Source organism: Myotis nattereri (assembly GCF_964212035.1).
Source record: "Myotis nattereri genome assembly, chromosome: 10".
In the NCBI taxonomy this organism is placed as follows: Eukaryota; Metazoa; Chordata; class Mammalia; order Chiroptera; family Vespertilionidae; genus Myotis; species Myotis nattereri.
Window position 1 is genome coordinate 71,590,229 of NC_138085.1, and position 27,486 is coordinate 71,617,714.

Below are 27,486 nucleotides of genomic sequence, written 5' to 3' on the forward strand. Positions count from 1 at the left end.
TGGTGGCTGTCTCCCTCGGCACTGTCCCTGCTGCGTTCCCCCTCCTGCCCAGAGCAGCTCAGATTCGCAGCTGCTCCCCCTTGCAGAGGGTGTGTGGGCACGGGCAGTCACAATGACCACAGTCTCACCTTCCTGGTCATCCCCAACCCTTGGTGCCAGAAATAGAGATATAAAGGGGACAGATGCTGGGGGGGGAGGGGGGAGGGGACGGGTAGCTGTCCAGGGCGAGGGAGAGGGTTGTTGCAAAGTTCCCACCTGGGTTTTCCTGACACTGAGTGTGGTCTGGATACCCGCTGGCCAGCTTACCAAGCACAGGGACTGCCTGATCTGGCAACTAAACCTCCACAGAAACAAAGCACAGTTCGAGCTTCCTTAAGAAGCTGCCAACAAAGGAGTGGAGAAGTGAGACACTAATTTCTAGAGAAACAAACACATAAATAGGCTCACATTAAAACCACTTACACTTCATGAACACCCCTCCCCAGCCCAACCCAGTTCCCAAAGAACTGCCGGGCCTCAGGGCTCCTGTGACTGCACTGGGAAGTACCTGCTTGGAACTACCATTCCACACTGGCGCTCTAGAGGTCCAGAGGGCTCAGAGGCCACACAGAGGGGTGGGGAGGGGTGCAAACCAAGTGGGGACATTTACCTCCCCCGGAATCAAGGAGAAATCTATTTTTTTTTTGTTGTTGTTGTTGTTAATCCTCACCTGAGGATATTTTTCCATTAATTTTTAGAAAGAGTGGAGGGAAGGGGAGAGACAGAGAGAAACATTGATATGAGAGAGACACATTGATTGGTTGCCTCCCACACGCACCCCAACCAAGGCCACAGATCGAGCTTGCAACCCAGGTACGTGCCTTTGACCAGAATCGAACCCGGGACCCTCAGTCTGCAGGCCGACGCTCTATCCACTGAGCCAAACTGGCTAGGGTGAGAGATATATTTTTATTTGTTTTATTTAGAGGACTGGATTGGAGCTTTTGACAGCTAATGAGAAGTTTGAAGAAAACAGTATCTTTGAGAATACTAAGGTATCAACAATGAAACATAATTGAAATAGTTCAGAATATACCATTAAAAAAATTATTGAAAGAGAAAGTTATTCTGCAAAGACAATTGGCTGACAAATAATACAAGCACACATGGTGAAGAGCACATATGGGCCACCATGACAGCTTGGCAACACTAGGATAGGTTTCTAAATCAGAAAATAATATCTTTCTGACCTTGAGGCAAGGAGGGAAACAACATGTGATTTTAGGAGGTCCATGATGAATTACGCCCATGTGTTGACTGAGAAGATATTTTTCAAATATTCTTTAGTAATTCTATTTATGTCATGAATTTAATGTGTGACAAGCCATTGAGTGGGTGGTTTCCCCAAATTAAATTAAATTCTATTCTACGAAATGACTTAGTTCTTTAGGATCGACCTGTACTTTGTATGATGAAATTCATGGAAAACTTACTCCGTGTATCCATTGATTTATCAGAGTACAAAGAATTACAAAACATCACCGATTCATTCTTCTAGATATAGCTAAAGCTATATACAAGTTAGCAAGTAGGTAACTAGTGGGTTCATTTTTTTAAAGTGATAGTTGGGTTTATGTGGATTAAATAACTGAAGGATAGATTTTTCTCACTTCCAAGCTGGCTGTGCTGCCACCATTAGTTACGACCACAGGGAACAGGAGCCATGGATGGGCAGCCTAGAACATAAGAATCCCTGGCCAAGTCACTGAGGCTGGAGGATTGTTTACTGGGCGCCTGTGAAAACAGCCATGTTGGCTCTGTTACCTTTTTATAAAAAGGTAGCAGCATTCCCCCAGGCATGCTGCTGCTGAGAGTTAACATTACTGAATGCTCACCATGCCAGACCCTAGGCTGGGCAATTCGCCTACATATTGCCATGTACTAGGCAGAATTCCAAGATACCCCTCAAGATTCAGCACCCTTGGTTTACACTCCCTGTATAATCTCCAGGGCTATGACAGTGATGGACTTCATTTCTGGAGCCCTCAGGGAATGTCTGACTGATGGCTTAGCATGGGGAGCGGGCCTAAGCCATCAGTTGGACATCCTTAGCGCTGTCGTGGAGGCAGGAGAGGCTCCTGCCACTGCTGCTGCGTTCACCAGCCATAAGCCCAGCTCAGGGCTTCTGGCTGAGCAGTGCTCCCCCTGTGGGAGCACACTGACCACCAGGGAGAAGCTCCTGCATTGAGCACCTGCTCCCTGGTGGTCAGTGCACATCCTAGCAAGTGGTTGAGTGGCCTTAGCATATCATTAGCATATTATGCTTTGATGGGTTGAACAGCCAACTGGATGACCTGACACTTAGCATATTAGGCTTTTATTACATAGAATTATATAGGATGGGACAGATGTCTTTAAGAAAGGCAGGTTAACTGGCAGGCCTGACCTTATCAAAGGAACCCTTTAAATCTGGGTGCAGAGGTCAGAGACAGAGAAGTCAGAAACATGAGAAAGATCTGAGCACCATTCACTGCTGACTTGACAACAGTGGGGACCACATGGCAAGGAATGGCTTCCAGTTGACAGCCAGCAAGAAAACAGGGACCTCAGTCCTATAACTATAAGAAACTGAATGCTGCCAACAACCTGAATGAGCGGGTTGAGGCCCTAAGCCTCAGATGAGGCTTGATTTTAGTCATAGGAGACCCTGAACAGAGAACCCAGGCATGCTGTCCTGGACTCCTGACCACAGAAACTGAAAGATAATAACTTGTGCTATTTCAGCTGTTAAATTTGTGGCAATTTCTTAACCAAAAACAGAAATCACCCCCATTTGATACTCATAAGAGCCCTCCAAACTAGCTTCACCATTTTATAAGCAGACAGCCTCAGGGAAATTAGAAGTTAGCTGTGTGCCCTTAGGTAAGCCATTTAGTCACTCTGTGAAGGGCAGATAGTTTCTTCACTGTACCCTTCAGGGCTGCAGGGATGATCCCGTGACAGGATGGTAGGGCCACCGTAAAAGGTGAAGTCCATAGGGAAGGCAGAGGGCCTGGGTGTCATGTAAGTACAGTGTTCTTTTCTTAATGGTGAGTCTGTGTCCTCTGTATATAGGTTGAACATAGTCTCTTTGAAGGCTTGCTCCAAAGTAGATTTTTAAAAATAAGAGGGTTTTCTTTTCTTTGGGGGGGGGGGCGCGGGGGGGAGGGGAAGGAAATGATTCTCCATTATCTTTATTTGAAATTACAAAATAAAATGGAATGCATTTTTTTCTTTCATTCCTTAAAGTCTTTATAAATTAACTGAATATTAAAAGCCAAAGTAATAACAATGTATTGTGGGACTCATAAAATATGTATAAGTGAAATATATAAGAGCACAAAGGATAGTAGTAGAAAATATAAGGAGAATTATACTGTTTCAGGTTTTCATATTATACTTGAAGTGTTATATTAATTCATACTATACTATGATATAAGGAAGTATTTTAGTGTATTAATAACTAAAATATGATATAAAGAGCTATACATAAAAAGACAACAGAAGAGAGAATGGTATACTAAAAAAATATTCAAATAAATCAAAGGGAAAATTTGGAAGGAAAGAACAAAGAAATAAATAATAAATACATAAATAAATAAAACAAATAGTAAGTTGTTAGACATAAACTGAATCAGCTCATTAATTATATGAAATGTAAATAAACCAAATACTCCAATTAAAAGGCAAAGATTACCAGACTAGATTAAAAAAATTTACAATATAAAGGCATACATAGGATGAAACAAAAGGATATACCATGTAAAAAATAAGCATAAGAAAGCAAATGCAACTATATAAATATCTGACAAAGATTTCAGGTCAAGAAGTGTTATCAGAAATGGTCATTTCATAATGATAGAAAGGCCAATTGATCAAGACATAACAATTCTAAATATGTGGGTACCTAAACAGCAAAAATTTAAAATATGAAAAGCATAAATTGACAGAACTAAAAGAAGAAATACACAAATCTAAAATCACAAGTGGAAAATTTTACACCTCATTTCAGTAGTTGATATAATAATAATCATAAAAAATAACAGTAATGATACAGAAGCTTTGAATAACACTAACAAATAATTTGGCTAAAAATGTATATATAATATTAAATGTGTGCCCTTATTATACTCAAAATACTATGCTATACCTCAAAACTGTAGAACACACATTCTTTTCAATTTCACATGAACTAATTACCAAGATGGATCATATGTTGAGCCATAAAACAAATCTCAACAGATTTCAAAGGATTAAAATTTTACAGATTATGATCTCTGACAAAAACAGAAATCAATAAGATATCTAGAAAAATCCTCAAAGACTTAAAGTTCAAGGAGCACAATTATAAATAACCCATGACTCAAAAAGAAATCACAAGGGAATTTAGAAAATATTTCTAACAAAATAATAATGAAAACATATCAAAATTTGTGGGATGCAGTTAAAGCAAACCGTAGAAAGTTTTAAATCTTAAAGGCTTATATCAACAAGGTCAAAGTTGCTTCTTTGAAAAGATCAGTAAAACTGATAACCCCCCAGCTAGATTGTTTAAAAAAACAAAAAAGGAGAGAAAAAGAAATACAAATTTTCACTATAAGGAATGAAAGAGGTTAATCACTATTGTTCCTATGGATAGTAAAAGAAAAAATGAGGAAATATTACAAACAATTATGCAAAAACTTAGGATAGATAAATTCCTTAAAAAAGCAAACACACACACGTCCAGCTGGCTGGCGTGGCTCAGTAGTTGAATGTATTGCCCTGTGAACCAGGATGTTGGGGTTTGATTCCAGGTCAGGGCACAGTATGGGGCATGCAGGAAGCAGCCAATTAATGATTCTCTCTCATCACTGATGCTTCTCTCTCTTCCTCTCCCTTCCTCTCTCTGAAATTGATAAAAATATGTTTTAAAAAATATACACAACTTGCTAAAATGAACACAAGAAGACATTTTAAAAATCTGGAATCTTTATATTTAATAAAGACATTAAATTTCTTCCCACAAATAAAACTCAATGAAACACTTAGAAAAAAATAGCACCCAACCTACACAAACTCCTTCAGAGAAGAGAGGATGAAGGAAAACAATTCATTTTACAAAACTAGCATTGTGCTGTTATCAAAATATGACAAGCACAACACAAAGAAAATAAATTTCAGACTAGTATCATTAATGAACATAGACATAAAAATCTTGACACAATTTTAGCAAATCAAATCTAATAATATAAGAAAGGATAAAATATCTGACAGAGAAAGGTTTGTTTATCCTTGGGATGCATGGTTGGTCTAACATCCAAAAACTAATTAATGCAATTCAGTTTAACAGCATAAAGAAAAACCATAGGATCATGTCAACAGATGCAGGAAAAACATTCTACAGAATTCAACACCCATTCGTGATAAACACTCTTAGCAAAGTAGGAAAAGGGAATTTATTCAATGTGATAAAGACATCTATGTAAAACCTACTGCTAACATCAGCCTTAATGTGTAAATACAAGGCCAGATGTCTGCTCTCATCATTGTATACAACATCGTCCTGGAGGTCCCAGTTAGTTCAAGTAAGAAAAAGAAACTTAAAAAATATAAAGAGTATAGAGATTAGAAAGAAAGAAGTAATGCTGTTAACGGATGATATAACTGTCTATGTGAAAAAATGCTAAGAAAAGGGGAAATAGCTGCCATAAGGAAGAAGGCTGAATAAGGAGTAGATTTGAAGGGGCAGAAAGAGGGTGGGAGCAAAGGAGTGAGCAAAGACAAAGCACAAGCTAAACTCAGGGGTCCCTCATAGGTTCTCTCATTGACTGACCCTTCATTTCAAGCCCCCCCCACCCCCAGCCCCCACCACCACTAGAGAGGAATACAGACTGAAATAGAGAGGAATTACAGACTTCTTCACAGAATGGAGTTCAAGAGGTAAACAGCCCTGCCCAGGCTATGGAGCACATGGGACTGGACCTCACGAGAGGAACGGGGCATGCATGGCCTCAAAGCCTGTGCTCACCCGGTAGAGGGGATTTCACTTGTGAGGACAGCATTTGCTGGACCACCATGAGCAAGAAGCACAAGTCATGGGAAAAGCCCTAGTCAATGCCAACAAGTTTCCTTTCTGAGTTCGCATGTTTAGAATTTTGCTCTATAGGAGGGAATAAACAGCCGACTCCACTCAAAGGCTCTACTGTTGTTCAGAAACTGTGAGAGTGTTTATGTCACGGGCAGAGCTCGCAAAGTGAATTATGGCCTTTTATGCACTGTGTACATACAATATTTTCACAGGACAAAGAACCAGGGTGTGGAGGGAGTGCTGTGGTTGACCTTTTCTCCTGTCCTTTCTCTCCATCCTCCACCAGTCTCAAGTCTGTACTGCAGGACAGTGCCCTGGTTGTGTTTATTCATTGCCCAGCCTCCTGTAGCCCCAGGGAAGCCACTCTGTTCGATTCAGGAAGGCGCTTTTACTCTATGTCTTCTTCCGAACATGAGCTGCTGACTTTTTCCTTTATTACACTTAAAATGGATCCTCCTAACTACAGTAGAAAGCAGATTTTTCTCAACATTACTTCACATGTTTTCTTTAGACTGGTGTTAACATAAAGCAAATGTCTCTTGCAACTCTGTGTACTGATCTGTTAAGATAAACAAGCTTCGCTTACAATATTCCCATACTGAAATCATAGGCTTGTGGTCCGCAACTCCTTAAAGACTCAATTCATATACATGCTAAATGGCTACTTAACACACACACACACACACACACACACACACACACACACACACCCCAAGATAGCTTTGCCATGGAAACCACAAAGACACATCTGGTTCAGACTCCACAGCACATACCACAAATAACAGCCCATCTTCTAGGGGCAGATCCTATGTATATACAGGGAAAGCCCAGAGAATTAAACAATTGCAATGCCTCAAACATGAAAACTTACTTTATAATCCCCTTTCGAGTCTGTTTCAAGGTATGCAAGTCTTAATCACTGTTATAAGTTACATTTGCATATGCTTGTCTTTTACCTTAAATAGAATTTCAGACTTGGGTATCACGGTAAAAAGGGCCACTACAGGGAGAAAGGGCACACTGAAGTTTCAGATAACAGCAGCTCTAGATTCCTCAGGTGAATCTGGGGAGGTCTGGATTCCCAGAGGAAGCCACTCTATCGTTACTTAAGAGTCCCGATCCATCCTGCTGGAAGTGAAGGCCTTGTGCTAGAGAAAGTATAGGAGATGCCAACAGGTACCCTGGGAGGAAGCAAGGTCTTGGGGAGGGAGTGGCATGAGCAAGGAGTCCTGCTAATCAAGAGCATTCTAGGTCTGGAAGGCCAGGTTTTGTCAGCAGGAACCTGAAAACTGTTAGAAGTGTGGTGTGATGGAGGCTTTGATCTCTCTTGCTGGGCTATAGATCCCCAGAGGACATGGACAATTGCTTATCACTGTACCCCAGCATGGAGCACACTGTATGGAACATGGTAGTTGCTCAGTAAATATTGAGTGAGCAAATGAAGAAGACACCTAATAGATAATTCTTCATTTGTGTGATTCAAAGTGATAAGGTGCTAACCATCTGCCACTGAATCAAATTGCCAACCGACATCCATAGGGATTTTAATAGTTCTAAGCTACTTGTGTAGCTACTTATTTAATCAAGGAAAATGCAGCCCTACTTGAAGCTGCAGAAAGTATTTTTAAAAAAATGAAAGCAGCTGTCAACATTTCCATCATTGACACCATTTATCCACAACTCTAATATCTATCTAGTACTTCTCTAAGTAGAGAGGTAGATTTCTGATACATCCCATAATCCATTAAAAACAACAACATGGTCATCTGATGAGGTTAGACAAGGGGCTGGCAAGCTTTTTCTGTAAAGGGCCAAACAGCAATTTTTGGCTTTTCAGGCTATATTCTGTCTGTTTCCAAGACAAACTCTGCCACTGTAGCATGGGAATAGCCAGAGAGAATAAGTAAAGATATGGGTGTGGCTGTATGTCAATAAACCTTTATTTACAAAAACAGGCACAGGGCAGGCTTTGGCCTGTGGGCAACAGCTTGCCAACCCCTAAACTAGATAACACGTTCTCACCTGCGGGAAATAACAATGGATTCACTTACTTTGCTCTTTTGGCCATTTCATTTCCATCCCATCTGGGGCTGTATGGGTAATTTTTTTGGGCCTGGGAATAAAGCTGTCCACTGTTGGTAAAGTGGTAGACGGACTGAAATGTCAGAGTCGGCTGGTCTCGAGGGAAAAACAGGGGCAGGTCAACTGCAAACACAGTAAAAAGGAAAAGAAAGTTAGGGTTAAGTGCATCTTAATTACAATTTTTTGGATAAATCTGAATGTTGGGTACAAAACTCGATTTACACCATAAATACTGGTTGAGGCTCAGGTAAAAAGTGTGGAGAGAGGGACCAAGAAATACGAGGTGCCCTTCCTGCCTTCCAGGAGTTTACAATCTAGGTAGAGGCAAATCACACGAAAATGAAACTTGAACCGATCTGAGGCATGGTGTGTAGGTGCTGAAGGAATGCCATCTGAACTCTCCTGTGGCTCATGCCTTGCCCAGTATTCTACGGAGCTGGTTGTACGCCTATTTTAAGTCTCTGTTATACCATAAACTCTTCACAGGTTGGCAGTGTCTTCCTCACCTACAATCTGATGGGGTGGAGGGTGTCCTTCGATAATGAATTCAGAAAGGGAATCACCAAGAGGGCGGACGATAATCTTTCTGTCTTAAAGGACATGGCAGCTGGAACCCCAGAAAAAATAAAGTTACCCCTTTATTTCCAGTCAAGCAGGATACTCAGCAGTTCCAAGCTTTTCTGTCTGCTTTACTACATCCATCCCCTAAGCTACGGGTCCTCAAACTTTTTAAACAGGGGGCCAGTTCACTGTCCCTCAGACCGTTGGAGGGCCGGACTATAGTTGAAAAAAAAACTATGAACAAATTCCTATGCACACTGCACATATCTTATTTTGAAGTAAAAAAACAAAACGGGAACAAATACAATATTTGTATTTGCATGTGGTCCGCGGGCCGTAGTTTGAGGACCCCTGCCCTAAGCCGTGGGAGCTCCTGAATGGAATGCAACAGGAGCAGATCTGAGCGCTACACGTGTCTACTGTTGCAGTGCACAATGAGTCTAATCTTTGTTGTTAACATCATCTGCTCAATTGGAGTTCTTTAACTCCCTTTTTAAAAAGAAAATGATACTGTTTTTAGTTGAGGCAAACCATCATTAAAAAATACAGACTGTTTCAACAGCACAGTCCTCAAGGTATATAATGTATATTTGTGTGAACGTTATCCACTTCCAGGACAAAGAACAGGCACATTAATACATCAAAACAACAAGAAAAATGTGTACTTTACAGAGTACTTCTACATACTTCATCTAATTTGAAAGATATAACTACGTGAAGCAGACGCTGTTTTGGCTGCCTGCCTTTACAGACGAAAAAACTTGAGCCTCCAACAGGTTTACTACCTCGCTCATGCCATAGCTGGGCAGGGGCAGGACTCAGATCTCGTCTCATGATTTAAATCCGAAGCTCCTTCCAGGGGCCGCGCTGCCTTCTGCTCTCATGGATGTTGGCATGACCTGCTCACCACACGCTCCCTATGTCACAATTACTATTCAGTAAGTTCAAGTGTCTGCTGTGAAGGATATACAAGGTTCATCTTTTTGGTGACATAAGACAAATATGTGAAAAAAAGAAACCCCACATACTCTATTGTTATGCCAGTTTAGGGTGACATTTGACTTGGACTAGGTCCTCTTAGGACCCACTATGATTTCTTGAAAAAAAAAAAAATTAGGTCTGCAAGAAACTTAAACACACACACACACACACACACACGAACAAACAAACAAACAAAACAAAAAAAACAAGAAATATAATAAGAGGCCCAGTGGTTAGGCCTCTTAGCGCCCGGAGTGGACCTGCCTCTGACTCAGGGTGTGGGGCTTTCTGCCTCTGAATCACACCACAACCAAAGAAGAGTGGCGAGAGTCTGCATGTCCACTCTTTAGTCACATTTTCCGCCTCAGTGCAGTCTCAATGTCCATTTGTGCCAATGCAGAGATTTAGTAACATATAGGAACAATACCAAATAGGAAAAACAGACTGATTCAAATTATAAATAATTCGATCCAGAAAGCCCCTTTGAGTCCCTTATATTACAAAGCATGATCAGTAACATCTTCAGTCATTTTGAATAAAAACTGCTTTCTAAAATAAGTTAATGTCTTTCCTAATTACTCATTTTATTTCTTCAGATTAATTTTAGAAACGATGCCTACTCACATGTTACTTAAATTAGGTTTACATTATGGATAAGTTTCCAAATATAAAACAAGATTTGGATTAACCCTGAAAACAATCACCAATAGCATGGTTGAAAAGTACACGTAGTAATCTCCCATTCAAAAAAGCCAGTTTTAAACAATGGAATTCAATGGCAAGAATGGACTAATTTAAAGCATAACACTGTCACCATTCAGTATCAAAGTAATACAGATAATACCATAGGCTTCATGATTCTCAAGCAATCCATTTTTTTTGACTATGGAATGCATCATAATTTTTGTTCCTGTTTTTTTTTGTTGTTGTTGTTGTTGAAAATGAATTGCTGGTATTTTGATATGCTGAAAAAAATGATTTTCCCACCTAGTTTTGAACCATCTACTCTGTTCCCTTAAATGCCCAATTAGCATCAGAAATAATTCAAAATGTGAATGCAAATGTATTTACTTAAGGAAGTGAGTTGTTCTGATTTTTTTTTTTTAAATTGCTATCCAGCTATATGCTAATAGGTACCATGATCCCACAAAAGCATTGGTTACATGATTATTTCTCCATGGAGATTTTTTTCTAAAAAAGTATAGTTGAAGCCAACATTAAAATCTGAACACAAGGGCTAGACTGTTAGGGGGCAGGAATGGTCAGAGTATTTCAGAGAGAAAATCAGTAATCCACATACTAATTCACAGAGGAGAAAATTAGAAAAATATCTGGCTCTACCTGGCTAACTTGTATCCTGCTTGTATAAGTCAGCAGTCAATAAAGGATTGGCTTCTTTAAAAATGTTCTCAGCATATGAAGGAGTTAATGAAAATATTTATGAGAAATACTTTGCATTCTTCTTGTAAGAATGATTTGAATGGTACAAATTAGTCAGAACTAAAGAAAAACAAAAGCTGTTTTCCTTATCCCCGATGCTCGTGTCTCTTACCATTCGCCTATAGGCTACCTCATGACTTTCTGATGCGCAGTAAATTGTGACTCTAGACCAGTGGTTCCCAATGTGGGGCACGTGCCCCACAGGGGGGCAACTTGATTTTAAGGGGGGGCAATTCGAGAATGAGTTATTAACAGTGGATTTTTGGCATTTTTTATGGTTCTAAGGGCCTCCTATACAGTATATAAATATATGTTGTGACATATTTATGCATTTCAGTTCTCTATTATGTTTTGAAACTTTATTTGCTATTTTTTCATATTCATATTATTATTTTTTAACAATTTATTAGTGATTTCTTCCTCAGTACTTCAACTGTCCTTTTGTTCTTTAATTTTTCTCTTCCATGGACACCATGTCCTTTGGAAGCTTGTTTAGACCAAGTTAACGGCCTTTTAGGCTTCCTCCGCGTGAATAGGAGCTCACTTTTTCAATAATAAGAATTACATGTCACCGGGGGACACCAGGAGTTTAGAGATGCTTAGGTGGGGCACGGCCAACAAGAGCTGGGAACCACTGCTCTCGGCCCTCATTCACACAGCTGGCTGGCTCTGAAGGAACGCCCAGCTTCTAAGGAGCTTGAGCACAGAGTTTCAGCTTTATCAAAATTAAACACTTTAACCATTTGTTTCCTCAGCACCCACCCCCACCCACTGGCTCATGTCTGATTCCCGGAGCAGAATCATTCCATTTGGGTCAGTTACTCACTGTCAGGGTTATTTTGACAACTGCTTTCTATTTCCTTCTTCCTGTACACAGAGACTGGGTTTTGGTCAGCTCTCTGTCCACAGAAGGGATGGTCCTCACTTGCTCAGTATAATCCCAGTAACCATTTTCAAAGCATGACTTTCTTCAAGAGCCTGTTGAAACAAGTCACACCCCCACACTCTAACTCTGCACCGCCTGGAGCTCACAGGGCTCCGTCCCGGACCGCTAGTCCCATCCGGGAGCCCGGAGTGCCCAGAGCCACTGGCCAGCCACGCTGAGAGGGAGCCAAGTGCACAGCTGCCTCTCAGCCATGTTGCGTTCAGATGGACAGACGGACGCAGCCTCACCTTCTCTATAAACAAGCTTACCTGCCCCAAAGATTCCTCCTCTCACCAAGCAGTATGGAGGTGCACAAGGCTCTCTAGAAACCTCACTACTCCAAAACCTCAACAATGGAAATGACCCTGAACCACCAAAAGAAACCAGACACTGTGTGTTTGATCCACAGGACAGCTATCAGATACTCAGAACATTTCAGACGTAATTCTAACCAGTTTGAGGATATGGTTTTTCCAGAAAAAAATCTCCTTATGGCAAGATGAGGGCAAGGCACTTGAATAGTGAGTAGTGATAACTAGCAGTCTGAGGAAGGAGAGAGAATAAATAAAAGCAGACTTAGGAAATAAAAAAGGACCCAATCTGGGACCACTTAGTGTAGGAATAAAAAGCTCAATGATCTGTCCAGTTACAGCCACACAGTACGTGATGTTCACCCCCGTCCTGGAAACCACGGCACACTCCTGGGTGCCTACCCACAGCCACTCGCCATCCTTCCTTAGGCAGCTCCCCCACCGCCTGCCCCCCACTCCAAAGGCCCAAGAGCTAGCTATCCACTCTCTCCACCTTCCCAGGAGCCAGGCAGGGAATGGTGACTCAGTCCCACTGACGGGACCCAGGGGAAGTCGGCTGGGGGTCTTCTGAGAAATATTTCCCTCTCTGATTGAAGACACGCGTAAGGAGAAGCCCTCATCCTGTTCGGCCTTAGATCTTGGCGTGTGAGATGCTGAGGCCGGGAGCTGCGCACCCATCTCGTGACCACGGGAGTCAGCTGATACCACTGAGGCACCGACTTCGTCACCCTTGGAATTGCCAGCTCTGAGGGTTTTCTTTTGTGAGGCAATTACAAGTCCTAACTGCTTAAACCTCTTTGAATCAGGTCTTCTCAGACTTTCAATCAAAGGCATCTCAGGAAATGTTATTTCTTGCAGCTCCTGTTCAAGAAGGCAGGATAATTGTATAATCTATTTCAGAAATATTTCCACCAAGCATGGTTAAAAAACACTCAGGGCACATAAATAGGAAAGTTTTAGCTGTCTGGAAAATTCAGTTATGTGGGGCAGTTCAATCCTTGAAAATGCCAAACAAATGAGGGGTTAACCATAATTGCTTCCCTGGGAGTCACATCATCACATATTTTCATCATTATTCACCAGTCGGCCATAATTTCATTTCTCCAGCCCTCACACTGTACATTCCCCTGCTTCTTCCCTCTGCTCTCGGTTAGTAGGGAGGACACTTGGTGGTGGTTATGGTTATGCTCCCATTTCCAGGCCTTAGGTTCCTTGAAGCCTCGGAGGAGACAGTTTTAGCCCCAGGGGCTTGCTGTACCACCACCACCAATCCCCCAACCCCACCCCCCCCCCCGCCCCGGTGTCTTCCCGAGCAGTATGTACAGCTGATTTCAGGCCACCACTCATGGGTACACAACCATTAGGGGAGTCGGCCACCTCCTTACTAACCACCCCATCCTTCTAACGCTAACCCTTTGAGACACATGGGGTCTCACATAGAAAGTTAAAGGCCACGTATCCAAAATACTCGCCTACAAGAAATACAAAGTTTCCAGTTCAGAAGTAGCCCTAGTCAAGACACCAAACATCTCCTTTTACCAGCACCACTGCCTTTCGTTAAGGAGACTGGAGACTAAATATTAACCAGGTTTTGTTAAAGTGGTTTCAAACTTTCACTATCTGTTGTGTGATTTAACTGTGTAAACAGGTTACCTTTGGGGTTTTACTATCATCAAACTGAAGCCTGGAGTTTCTTGAATTTTGCTCTAAATTCTAAAGTGGGAGGAGACAGCACGGTATAGTGGGTAAACGTACAGCCTTCGGAGTCAGATAAAAAGGGTTCAAATCCCAGCACCATCGTCTATGAATCTTGATGTTCTCATCTGCAACATGAGGGTGAGAACTCTTGCCTGGTTGTGTTGTTGAAAGGACTGAACAAAAACTGAGCAGGTACTAAATAGATATGCGTCCCCTTTTCTTTAGTTTCTCTTCTTAATCGGCTTTATAAGTGAAATTTCAGATGTGTGAAATTTCTGAAAATGAGAGCATAAGCTTTCATGGTGCTTAAATTTTAACTATTTTGATGGAGATCTTTCCAAACTTGGAACATACCTGCACATCTCAGTAAATATTCTGGAAAAAAGCTAGCCTTCTCGATGATGGAGAACACACCACCCAGTGTTAAGGGAGACTGAGCCTGCCCTTCCACAAACATCCCCTAAGAGCCGCACTCTCACACTGTCCACTGATCTGAGCTGATGTACCTCTAGTGTGGAACCTTGAGGTCCCAGGGTTCATGGGGAGTGACAGGCTGTTTGTCCCGACCACACATATTCTCTACTTTATTCTGTTTTCTGTTTCTACCCAGCTTCTTCTTCCTTTGCCACTTGTCACCAAGGCCAACTCTGCCTCAAAATCCTCTCTTTTTCTGCCTCTTCTCTTTCCTTTTGTCTGTCACCGACATGTCTCAGCTCCTGCAGTCAGGGACGCTGACTGTCCATCTAGACCAGAGCCTGGCACGGAGCAGGTGCTGCGCCAATGTGAAGAGATGCAGTGTGAGCTCTGGGCTGTTGTCCTCAGTTCAGTGACCGACCCCTCCAACCCCTACCCCTCTTCCAACCCCTTCTCTTTCCCCTTCTCCTCCTCTGGTGGTTGTTTGCTGTTTCCTTCCAGGTTTATAGCTTTCCCAGATAGTTGAAATTATAGGAAACCAGCCCCTGCTTGTATTTTGTTTAGCAATTGCTTTTGAGGTACTTCATAGACACAAATTAATCATTCCAACACCCAGTAAGCCATTCACATAAAAATGCAAGAAGAGCCTGTAATGAAAGGCAAGCCACCGAGGTGGCCCAGGAAGAGCAGGTGTCTCTCCCTGCCACACAAACAGACTGGATCAGCTAGGCTTCTCCTCCCATGCGATCAGAGGTTCTCAACGGGGGTGAGCATCAGCATGGCCATGGAATGAACATGCAGACGCCTGGGCCTCACCTCAGACCTCTGACCTCTGCAAATGCACCTTAAGAGCTCAGATATGCCTCCCAGGTACGACTTGCTGTGAAGACTGTGAGCTCCCAGGGTAGGGACCATAAATTAGTTATTTTAATATGTCTACTATTCATATAGTACAGGACACATGAGAAATACTTAATAAATGCTTATTGAACTAAATAAAGAAAAGAGAAGACAAATGCAAACTAAAACCTTAATGAGATTCAATTTCATATCCATTAGATTGACAAACATTTATAAACCCAGTAATACTCATGTTCTCAAGGCTGTAGAATATGTGTGTGTGTGTGTGTGTGTGTGTGTGTGTGTGTTAATATTTCAAATAAATATTACTTTTAAAAATGAGAGCATTTATAAAACTAAGCGGGTCAGGGAAGCCGAATGGTCTTCATGAAAAAAAAAAAATAATACACACACCGAAGTTGTGAAGAGAATAAAAAGGTGCATGAAACCTGGAATACAGGTGCCTAAAAGAGGTATGTGTTTTCTCCTGAGAATACTCAGTTTGGCAAAATCAGCTGGTCAGATGGGTCCCTCCTGTCTGTCCCTTCTTTTCCTCCCAAATTTACCAACTGGAAGAGAGAGTGCCAAGAAGAATGAAGGTGGACACGCCCTTGAGCTCATGGGCTGGACGAGGAAACCTGAAATGGCGAGTAAGCGATTCCAGTTCAGCGTTAATGTGACGGATGAAGTGCATACATGGTGTACATGCTTGAGGAGAGCTCTGCAAAGGAGATGAGCTCTGAGTTGGTTCCAGAAGGTTAAAAGCTGAATCAGAATTGGAGTCTGGGGAATAGTCCATATAGAGGGAAGAAGTCAATAAACTTTGTGCAAACATAATTTTCTACTTTTTACTTGGCTCTTTTGTTATATTCAATTCAGAAAAGCCACAAACTGTATTTTACAACCCCCTTATCCCCCCTCACTGCCACTCCTTGCACACGAGGAGAGCAATGGGTGGCACAGAGGAGGCGGAAGCCGATGCTGCTCTGGGAAGCTCCTGGCCAAGCTGCTCTCCCGTCTGGAGGGCCCTTTCTCTTCCTGGTTTCTCTCATCAAGACTCCATTTGTACCAGGAAATGCCTCTGTCCTAGAACTCTGCTTGCTTCCAACTCCTACTCCCAAACACGGCCCCCAGGCGGGTCCTCAGGATCAAAGCAGGGTACTAGAGGCGAAGCCTGGACCACAGGAACCCTGCCTCGCCCCAACTTCTCTGTCTGCATCCCATGGTTCATCGCCCCCTCCCACGTTCAGTGAGCATATTCCTAGTGGCAGGCCCCATGCTAGAGCTCAGGACCCACATCCTAGAGGCGGATGCCTGTGGCTCTCTGCACTTCCCGCCTTGCGATGGGCTGTGTCCTCTGGGGGTGCTTCCCGTCTGGATCCTGGCATTTCCTCGGGCCTGGCTCCTTGCTCTGTCCCTGCAACCTGCTCTTGTTTCTGGGACCTGGTCCCAGCCCCACCTTCTTCCAGGAAGGCCTTCGTGCCTGCTCTGTCACTCAGGGATTTCCTCGTCCTCCGTGTCCACATAATCCAGTCCTGGCTGGACTGCTAACAAGAGTACTTGTCGTTACTATATTCTCGCCTGTGTTCCACTGGATGGGACGCACAGCAGGTGGCCATGTGTGTAGTGATGACTGGCACAGACCGTCCAAGTGAGGACGTACTGACTACACTAGGCATGTGAAAAAGGAGACAGGCTTTAGGAGATGCAGAAAGGAACATAGCAGGAGAGAACACCATAAATAGCATTTAGTACTGTTTCAACTTCTATCTTTAACATAATTTAGTCACAGTAAATAAACTCCTAGCCTGGAGAGATTAAAAAAGAAATCTGGCTAAATTAGGGAATAATTTTATTAAAAGAACCCTTAAATAAGTTAAAATATATTCAAATGCAAAAATTTTTGGCACTTAAAAACTGGGCCACGTCTTTAAAGAGTCATAAGCTTTTAATTTAACAAATCCATGGACAGTGTACCAAATGCAGATGGTTAGAAGAAAAGAACAAGTTTAAAATCGTTAAGTAGGGGACTGGCACTGGTCCGTTTGAATCGTCTTGAGAAACTAGAACATCCTGCCAGGTACAAATGTGCAACTATCCTGACTCCTCCGAAGTGAAGGATGACTAACGTGGCTTTCGGAAGGAAAAGTCTGTAACTCATCTGGTTGTTGTTGTTTTCAAGGAGCTGGTGAGGAGCTTTATGTTTTAGAGAAAACAGCAACAAATATGCAATTTGACAAACATTCGTGGCGCGCTACGAGCCGCTCCAGGGAAGCGAGCCGGCAGCCCTGTGCTCCTCCTCACGGTGCAGCTGAGCTTGGCCTGCCCTCCTTCCACGGGAGAGGATGGTGAGGTGGTAGCAGAGCCAGTACCCGCAGGGGCACAGGGTAGAAAGACAATCCGCCCAAGGGCTTCCAGGAGGCTCACTGGACGAGCAGGGTCTTAGGATTCTGACAGGCGGCTAAGTGGAAGGTTATGGCTGGGAAGGGAGGGAGGAAGGTGAGGGAATTCCAGGCAGAGGAACGGCATTGACAACCACAGGAGAAGAGTGAGAACTGCCAGTGACCAGGGTGCAGGGGACACAGGCCAAGGGGTTGGGATGCTGGTGCAGAGGGGCTCTGGACAAGGAGGCCAAACCGTGGAGAGTTGTGAACACAAAGCAAAGGAGCATGGACATTTCTATGTGAGCGGTGTCATCCTTAAACGTTTCTAGGGGAAACATCCCATTCCATCCACTCTGGAGGGCAGACATGTTCCCACAATTTAAATATCCTCTAAATTCTCTAGAATGGAGGATGTTTGGGAAGTATGATGCACAAATCAAAGCTAAGTTATTTATTATTAAAGGAGAGCAGACATTCACTTCTCAGTGTGGAAACTGATTCCTCTTATAAAACATCTCCAACAGCTCCAACTTCCTATGTGGACCAGCCATACAGAAGGGTCTGGGATTTGGGTTTAGGGGTAAGATTGGGGTGGGGCATCATTTAAGCCTAACCTCGGGCAGTGTCTGGAATCCGTACCCCTCCAGGGTGACAGGACAGGGTTAGGAGCCCTGGTCACCATGCATTCCCCTGTGCAGAAACCTTTATTTTTTTATTTGTGGATGATACTGTCCAAGCATTCTCCATTCTAGGTTTCTACTGCTCTGGGGTATTAACATTATAGGGAACTCTCTGACTCACTAGATTAGGAGGTATGGGATATTTTCCTTGGGAACATTCAAAGATAAGCACTCCATTCTCTGGTTACTTTGGGTTAAGTTCCGTCAGGGGAGGCAGACAGGAAGTAGCTGGTCTGGTGACGCTGAATGTTTGAGTGGTGACGTGTGCTCCGGAGGTGGTAACCCAGGATCTACTGAGCAGCTGTCTAACTTTGGTGATTAACTGACCTCTCTGAGCCTCTCTTCTTATCCATAAAGTAGAAAAACTCTAGCCTCCAGGTTGAAAATAAAGCATGGGGGACAGTGTCTGGTGCATAGCAAGTGACTGATAGACACAGTGAAGGCCTATGGGAATGTACGAGCAGGATGGTGCTGTGGAAAAAAACATGATCTGTGGACTTGACGGATCTGGGCTTGAGTCCCACTCTGCCAGTTACTACCTGGGTGACCTCAGGCAATTTACTGAACTCTCTGAGTCTAGGTTTTCTCATCTTTAAAATGGGATAATTCCTACCTTGCGAGGCTATTGAGTGGTTCACATGATATAATGAATATCTGTACAACACTTGGCACATAGGAAACATCCATAAGGATACCTATTATTATCCGCTTTTCTCTTAGAAGCAATTAAACACATAAACCTGAGGCTATATTATTTCTTCTCCCAACCTGACTTCCAGCTCAGAAAATACAGGCCATAGTCAGAAAGTAACTATGTTCTTTCAATTAAGCTTCCAACTTAGTTTCGCTCGTTTTAGAATTTGAGGCCAATGTCTTCACTTTTAATTCTACAATCTTCTTCCCTTAAAAAAATCACAGCTCTGGAGACGCCAAGATCAAACGAGGTTTTGCAGCAAAGGCTGACCACAGACCAGGAAGCATGTGAACAGAGGAACCTGATGAAAACTTGGCCGGCTATTTTCTTTTGTGCTTGTGTACCGCGATATTCTCCCCATTCTCACACGTGTCTCCTTTAAGGCAAAGGCTTTACGTTTTTTGCTAAACTACTTATTTGTGAATGATTTTGTTCTTTGAAACAAGAAGACCAGAAGTGTAATCAATCTTTGTATATCTAAAGATGAGCTAGTTGGTGGGTGAACTATCCAAGTTTCTGTCTGGTTATTACTGCTTGTTTGGCCAGCTCCTTGGTCATTATTTCTTCTATGAGCATCGGCGGGAGACACAGACGGGAAATGGACATTAATTCATGGTCTTCTTTGACAGAAATTTCAATTTGAAATCTTATTTGAATGAAGGTAGGATTGCTCTCTAAAATGATGTTTTTAAATAGTCATATTCTCGTATTTAAGAAACTGGAATTAAAGAGCATAAACTGTGTAAACAGAAGGTGATCATGTTGAGGCAAGCCCTTGACCTAAATGAGCTGTTGGATTTGCACATCCAAATTCAAAGGAATAAGACCATGTTCAAGCAAAGGTACTGGGTCCATGTTACCCAACAAAGCATATTCACACCCAAAACTGAGGATCTGTTCTGGGAAGCTCCAAAACTATTTTTCTTTTTGTTGTTTTTGATAGAAATCTTTCTACAGTGAACTTCCTACTTATTTCTAAATGACTCAAAGTCAAAATGACAAATATTGCCCTAACCGGTTTGGCTCAGTGGATAGAGCATCGACTTGCCAACTCAAGGGTCCCAGGTTCGATTCCAGTCAAGGGCATGGTGTGCAGGAGGCAGCTGATCGATGTTTCTCTCTCATCAATGTTTCTAATTCTCTATCCCTCTCCCTTCCTCTCTATAAAAAATCAATAATATATATATTTTTAAATGACAAATATTAATTTAGAGTGGGCCACACAGTCATGGCACTGGTGAGGCCTGCCAGTCCTACACTGGTCGGCATCTGTGGCCTGTAGTTTCCAGGTCACCCTCACCCCCAGCTCCCAGCCCAGGCTGTTGGGTCGGCACACCTGTCTACTGCAGACCTGCTCTGGGCGTCGAGCTGCTTGGGACTTGGGAACTAGTGCACCAAGCTTATTGTTCGGGTCAGGCCTGGAGGGCTCCACACAGACTCTGTGACCCTCCTTCATCAACTCCCTTCCTTTTGGCTGAGTTTTGACAGGTGTGCTTATAGGGCTGGGCTGGGCTGAGCTGAGCTGCACATAGGAGAGATATTTCCTTAAAAATCTCCATGTCTGGTCACAACGGAGGACACGCCTAAACCACAGTTCAGAAAGGGCCTTGGAGATCGTGTGCCACTTGGTAATGAGGAGCCTGTGGCAGGAAGTGTGCTGCCTGGGCCATGCACAGAGAGCCCCAGGCCCTGGCCCGCTGCTGTCACCCAGCAAATCTCCCTGCAGCAGCAGCCACCACAGCCACCACCGCTGCTGTCGCAGAGTGAGTGTGGTTCTTCATCCACCCAAACCTGAAAACCTCTGATTACAGACAGAGCGAGGATGGATTTCTGGCTTTGTGCTTCATTCTAATAAATCATGTTTTTAAATGCTAAGAAAAAGAAAGAAAATTAATATTTATTAACATCTACAAGGTGTGGGGTGCTTTCTGCAACACGAGTGTCTCTTACCCCTTTCCATTAGGGAACGTGCCTTCCCTGGGAAGCCCGACACCTTCCTTGCAGCCCTGAAGGAGACAGGCCAGGACCAGCCTGCCCACTTGGGGCCGGAGCCCCTGTGCTTTTCACGGAGGTGCTACGATTTAGATGATGGCTTGTTTCTGACCTTCTGGAAGGAGCTCTGCTCAGGGGCATTTTGGCTGGTCTGCCACCTGAGCCAGGGCTGCTATGGGCAGGCAGTTCTCTGTCATTGATGAAGAAAGTGCACAAAAGTCTGAGACAGACACGTACAGTCCTAACCGACGGGAAGGAGGCCTGTAATGTTTGTCTTTCAGATCCTGTAAGTTACACTCAAGGGTACAATGATCCCAGACTTTTAAGAATTTTTATTTTTGATGTTTCAATTTCCTTGTTTTCTTACTTTTGATTTGGAAAGTATTTTATGGCCATATCTATGGGGTTTTAATGGCATTTGACACTGTTGCTCACTCCTGCTCTTCTCCCATGGTTTCCATAACACTGTATTGATCTGCTGCTTCCTTTTCTTTTAAAATGTTTACTGCCTTCTTTCCTCCATCTGATTAACAGCCCTCTCTCCTCAAAGCTCAGTTGAGGGACTTATTAACCCGGAAGGCTTGGCCCTCAGCTTTCCTCCTGTAGAAAGTCCCATCTATCAATATCCTGCAATGACTCCATAGCCTCCCTGACTATCTACCTGGCTTCAGCCTGATAATTCCAGAGGCCTGGTGACTGTCATTCACATAAGTTTATGGCTTAAAAATGCTCTCCCATATACTGTTTCACCTGTAATTTTCTAGGTGGGCATGTCACCCCATTTACAGGCAAGAACACTGGATCTCAAGGCAGGGAAGCAGCTCGTTTAGACTTACAGTTGTACGACAGAGCTGGGCCTACACACTACCACCAGCCTAACTACCTTAGTTCTACCTCTTGTCCTAATCCACAGGGCCAACCCAGGTCTCCCGGATCAAGGAGAGTGCTGAAACACTGGGCAGCTCTGGGGAGGCCCCTCTAGCGTTCCTTCCACAGAAGGTGTGGCACAGCCCATCTGTCTCCAGAGAAAAGGCTAAGACTTAAATGCTGAAGTCCAAGTTCACATACAGAGTGCATTCAAGGGCAGATGAAAAAAATCAGATTAGGAGTTAAAAAGAGAAGGAAGTCCCAAAGGGCTTTAAAATAAAGTACCTAAACCAGGTCACACCTCTGCAGAGCCTGCTGTGGACTCAGCACTGAATCTTCTCATTCAGCCTGCACGCCGCTCTCCACCAAACAGCGGTTCTCCCTGCTCCACCTCGTGCATGACCTGCCAATACTCTCTGTGATGAAAACCTTTGTTTCTATAAGCTTCAACAGTTCACTTCCGGTAGATCATTAATTGGTTCCACAGAAAAACAGGTTTGATTCTTTAAATGTTCAACTTGCTAAGTCATCACTCAACCTTAGGTCAAGGAGAGGTGTGGAAACCCCAGGTCTACAGAAAGGTTTTACCAAGTGGGTCCCCTATTTTATATGCATACATACACCTGTGTGTGTGTGTGTGTGTGTGTGTGTGTATTTGGCTTAAGGAGCAGAGAAGACAGACTTGTACAAAAAGAGAAGAGAGAGCTGCCTGTCTGAAACTCAAGGGTGGCCATGAGCATTCCTGACCAGGGACTCTTGACGGTGAGAGTGAAGGCATCTTTCAGCATCACACAGAATGGCCTCTGGGGTTTTACCTATTGAAAATCAGTTATGATTTGGTAGGACAGTAGGGCCAAATGCATTATTAGAAGTCAAGTGAGAAAAGAGTATGTGAGTTGTAGATTCGTCCTCTGAGCTGCCCTACCTGCACTAACCCCCTGCTAAGGGTCGGGGATTTTGAGATGAAGCAAAATGAACTCTGCCCTAAGGGCTCATCATTGGGGAGTGTCAGTAATCAGAATAATCACAATGCAGGGTGAGAAGGACAAAAGCAGGAGGCGCACTGGATGGACTGAGGCTCAGAGGAGAGCCCGACTGGCTGCCGTGCAGCGTTGTTTCCTTCTGCTCTGCTTCCTGATGTGCCCTTTTCTTTGCACACAATAACAAGTAGACAGTAAGACCCAGGCCTTGCTCTGTCCTTAGATTCCTGGCTGACTAAGCCTTGGCCCAGGGGCAGCTCTACTCTGCCTCCCACGCTGCCTGTGCACCTGGTGGTAGCATTCAAAGCGCCCACTGCACGGTGTCCACAGCGGCTCCGGTGGCCGCTCAGGGCAGCCCGTCAGTGACACTAGCTGAGGGTCCATGCTCTTCCATGGTTTGCTCACGAGGGGCTGAACTTGGTGGCCAGGGAACACTGGTTGGACAGACTGTGAGCGTCGCAGGGGCCACAAGACAGAGCAGGTGACAGGCCACTGGGCCGGCTCTGAGGAGCAGGTGTTTCCATGTCAAGGCCTCAGGCTGAGGGCTTGTAAACTGTGAGGCGAAGGACCAGTTTTGTTTTGTTTTGATTCCCAATCTGCCACTGACTTTAAAATAAAACCGAATGACTGAAACCCCTGTTATGTGCTTAAGCTGCCCTAGCAGCAGCAAACTGCTATAGTATTTCTGGGTGTTTACTCTCAATTTCTGTGTGTGTCTCTCATAGGCAGGTAACAGGCAACACCCTGCAGCCCACAGACTGAGGAGCACTGAAGAAGAGTTATGGTCAGCGTAGCTGCAAGATGTGCCTGGTGGATCTGGAGCCAGGATAGTCCAGGCCTCTGGAGTCCTCTCCCAGACCACGTGCGTTTGTTGGGGAGGTGCGGGGCAACCTGACCGCCAGGCTCACTGTGCTTTCTGAGCTCTGTAACAGGTTTCCCAGCAGGACTCTCTGTTGCGAGAGCTGCCTTCTTGCCCACTGCCTCTGTGCAGACCCTTAGAGACCTCTTTCCGCACCACCGCCTTCCTCCCTAATCAGTCTCTCATGTCAGTGAGGCTCATCTTCCATCTCTACACACATCTGTCCTCCTGACTCTTCCCAATGCCCTCCGTCACTTGGGCTCCCCTCAGGACAAACACCTAGTAACCGCCCCCCCCCGCCCCCCCTGCCTCTGCTCCTGTTCCAGTAGCCGCCTTCCCCTTCTCCTCAGAATGCCACCTCCTTGCCTCAGGTGAAACCCGGCTTTCTCCCTGGGCCACCCCCCTGAGTAGAAGCCACTTATTTCACTTATTTCCCCAGACCTGCCTACACCTTCACACTTGCCCCTGCAAAGAAAGTATCTCATTGACGCTCAGACCTTTGGCTAGGTCACCTCTGTTGGTCATTTTCGCGGTCATCTACTCAGCCTCCTGGTTGCACACTAGTGTTCTTGAGAACATCCACACCTGCTTCAGGTCTTCGTCTCCATCCGGACTTCTCGGCATTTACAAGGCAACCCATCCAGCACCCACTTCCCTGTGGCCACACCCTGAACCTTCTCACCATCTACTCACGCCCCAGCTGGAAAACAGTGACTCCTAAAATCCTCCTCTCTGACAATTTTAAAATCCATTCATTCAGAGACATTTTTGAGTGCTGACTATACTCCAGGCACTGTCAGGTGCTGGTAACAGAGAGATAATTAAACAATTGAAATTTTGTTCACACTGATGACTATTCCGAAACTTCCCATCTCTTTACAATTCCTAAATCCATCCTGACACCTTCACTCAGGAAACAATCCTGCTTCTAACTTCTTAGGGAAAATGGACGCTCAAGGGCAAATATCTCCATTTCCTGGCCCTCCCTCTCCACACCTCTTATCACTCTCTGTCTGCATCCTCTCTTCCTGTCTCAGAGGAGGCCGAGTTCCTCTTGTTAAAACTTCCTCCTTGACCTGCAGCCCAGCTTCCACACTAGGCCTCCTCCAGGATTTGCTCTCTCCATGATCTCCCTCTTTTCCCTCTAAATTTCGTCCCCCTCCGACTGGCTCCTTCTCACCATGCTGGAGAACCTCTTATCCCTCCAAGTACCCATCTGGACCACCCCTCTATTAGCCACAACTCATTCACTTTTCCTTCAATCCCCAACTCTTGAAAGAAGATTGGCTCATGCCCTAACCAGTTTGGCTCAGTGGATAGAGCGTCGGCCTGCGGACTGAAAGGTCCCAGGTTCGATTCCGGCCAAGGGTATGTACCTTGGTTGCGGGCACATACCCCAGTACGGGGCGTGCAGGAGGCAGCTGATTGATGTTTCTCTCTCATTGATGTTTCTAACTCTCTATCCCTCTCCCTTCCTCTCTGTGAAAATCAATAAAAATATATTAAAAAAAAAAAAAGATTGGCTCAGCTTCTTCTCTGTCAATCAATGTGTCACCCATGAACACCTGGCTCCCACCAGAATGCAGGGATGTTTCTTTCACTCCTCCAATGCGCACACAATGACCATTAATTACCAACACAAATGCCTTTCCTTTTCACCTCCCTTCCCACTCCTGCCTTCCGGTGCCCCTCTCTCCTGGATCTCATCTTACCTCTGCCGCTTATTAGCCACCCTCCAGGACCAGCTGTTGCCCTCCCTGGAGTTGTTTCCAGGGCTCTCACGTTACAGGCAAGTCCTGTGCTGTCCCACCAGCCCCACGCTATGTGCTCTGTGGATCACAATCTGCATCAATCAGGATGGTTCTTCTAAGCTCAGTGTCACATTTCTGGCCACTTACTGAATACCTCCACCAGCGTATCACATAAACTCCTCAAACTCAGTATGTTCAAACTCATTATCTTTTCCCCCAATTCCGGTCCCCTTCTTAAATTTCTGCTCTCTACTCACCCATCCCAGTAATCTGCAATTCCTCCCTCTTCCCCCGGCTCCTCATCTGAATAGGCTCGAAGGCCTGCTGATTCCACCTTCTCAGGATTTCTAGAATCTGTCCCACCCCCTCCCACTGTTTTAGCACCTTGTATTATTTTTTCTGGACCAATTAGTTACCCCAAATGGTTTTCCTACCCCTGCCTTCTTCCCACGTGAATTCAACCTCGGCCCTGCCATGAGATGTATGACATAAGGGAGATAATGTCACCGTCCTGTTTAAAATCTTCCCATGGCTTCCCATCAGTACGAGGACATACTTTAAACTCCCTACATACAACACTCTTTATAACCAGGCCCATTTCTTTCCTGCCTCATCTTCTAGTACTGCCTTCACTCATGTATCCTAAAGATTCCATTTTATGAATTATTCCCAATCTTCTAAATTGCACCATATCAGTTCATGAGCACACGGTTCTCTCTGTCTGGGACATCCTTTCCTAGTTATCTACACAGCACATTTCTATTTGCACTTAAAGACCCAGCCCTAAGACATCTTTATAAACCCCGTAGAAGCTGACCTAACACACCTGTGTTATACATCTGAACTATAGCATTTCCAACACAGTAGCCCTGCATGTACCTGCATATTTGCTCCCCCCGCCCCCCCCCCCCCGAACTCCTTAGAGCACCGACCGTTTCTGTGAGCACAGGGCCTATCTCAGGGCTCAGTCCGCCGAGCTGACTTGTCTACACAGGGCAGCAGACCTCTGACAGCAGACCAAGTGCTTAGCCTCTGCGGGTCCTGACCTTCTCAGCAATGGTGCCAGACACAGCAGGTGAGGAAGAAAATAGTAACAGGTAAATGCCAGTCGCAGAAGTGGTTAAAAGTGACTGACGATGGGCAGGCATGGGGCCGAGTACTTTTGCTTTTCATATTTCTTTCAGGGATATTTGCCTTTGTAACCAAGTCATGTTTCCTTGATAGAAACAGTAAATCTAAAATTCCTGGTTGGTTATGAGTAATCTATTGATATGTCTACAAACTGCAAAGGGCCATTTTCAGTATACTTCAAAGGACAGGTCATGTCCTGGGAGCTTAACTGAACGGGCTGTGTAGTCAGCGTGTGTCCACGACAAGTCGAGCATGAGGCTGCACCTCCAGGCCACATGGCCAGCAGGGCTGCGCCTGATGACAAAGTGGCATCTTGTAGAGACGTTTGCTTTGACAAGTGGGCCTATGTATAGAGAGTAGTCTTATCAATGTATGCACATTAAACACATTTTTTAAAACACAAGAATATGTTTTACAAATATATTACTTTATTTCTTCTAATCTTTGACATGGGCACAGTGTGGAGGGAAGCAGATTTGAAAACTAGAATTTTAATATGTCCGGCTGAAGATTTTCTCACACACACACACACACACACACACACACACACACACACTGGGTTAAAGAAAGAAAGAAAGTGGGCCCCTGAGGCTGAGCTTTTCACTGAGGACAGACGGGCACTAGGGTCGAAGACCCACACATGAGAAGGGGCGCTGTGAGATACAGCAGCAGACTGACTGGGCACAGTAGCCAGCATGGGTCACAAACAGATCTGTCCAGAGGTCAGAGATGAAGATAACTTCATCCTGGCTAAAATCATCTGATGGCTGCATGGTACAAAGGCATATTTTGCTCTGGTACATAATTT

General features: G+C 44.3%; 1 protein-coding gene across 2 annotated transcripts in view; it reads right to left on the reverse strand.

The window, feature by feature from the left end:
- Positions 1–27,486, reverse strand: part of BABAM2 (BRISC and BRCA1 A complex member 2) — a 353,123-nt gene that overhangs the window by 22,229 nt on the left and 303,408 nt on the right. For both annotated transcript variants that reach the window (XM_081100973.1, XM_081100974.1), the window contains one exon: positions 8,140–8,293. In XM_081100973.1, coding sequence (XP_080957099.1) covers positions 8,140–8,293 — 154 coding nt within the window. The remainder of the gene's footprint in view (positions 1–8,139; positions 8,294–27,486) is intronic.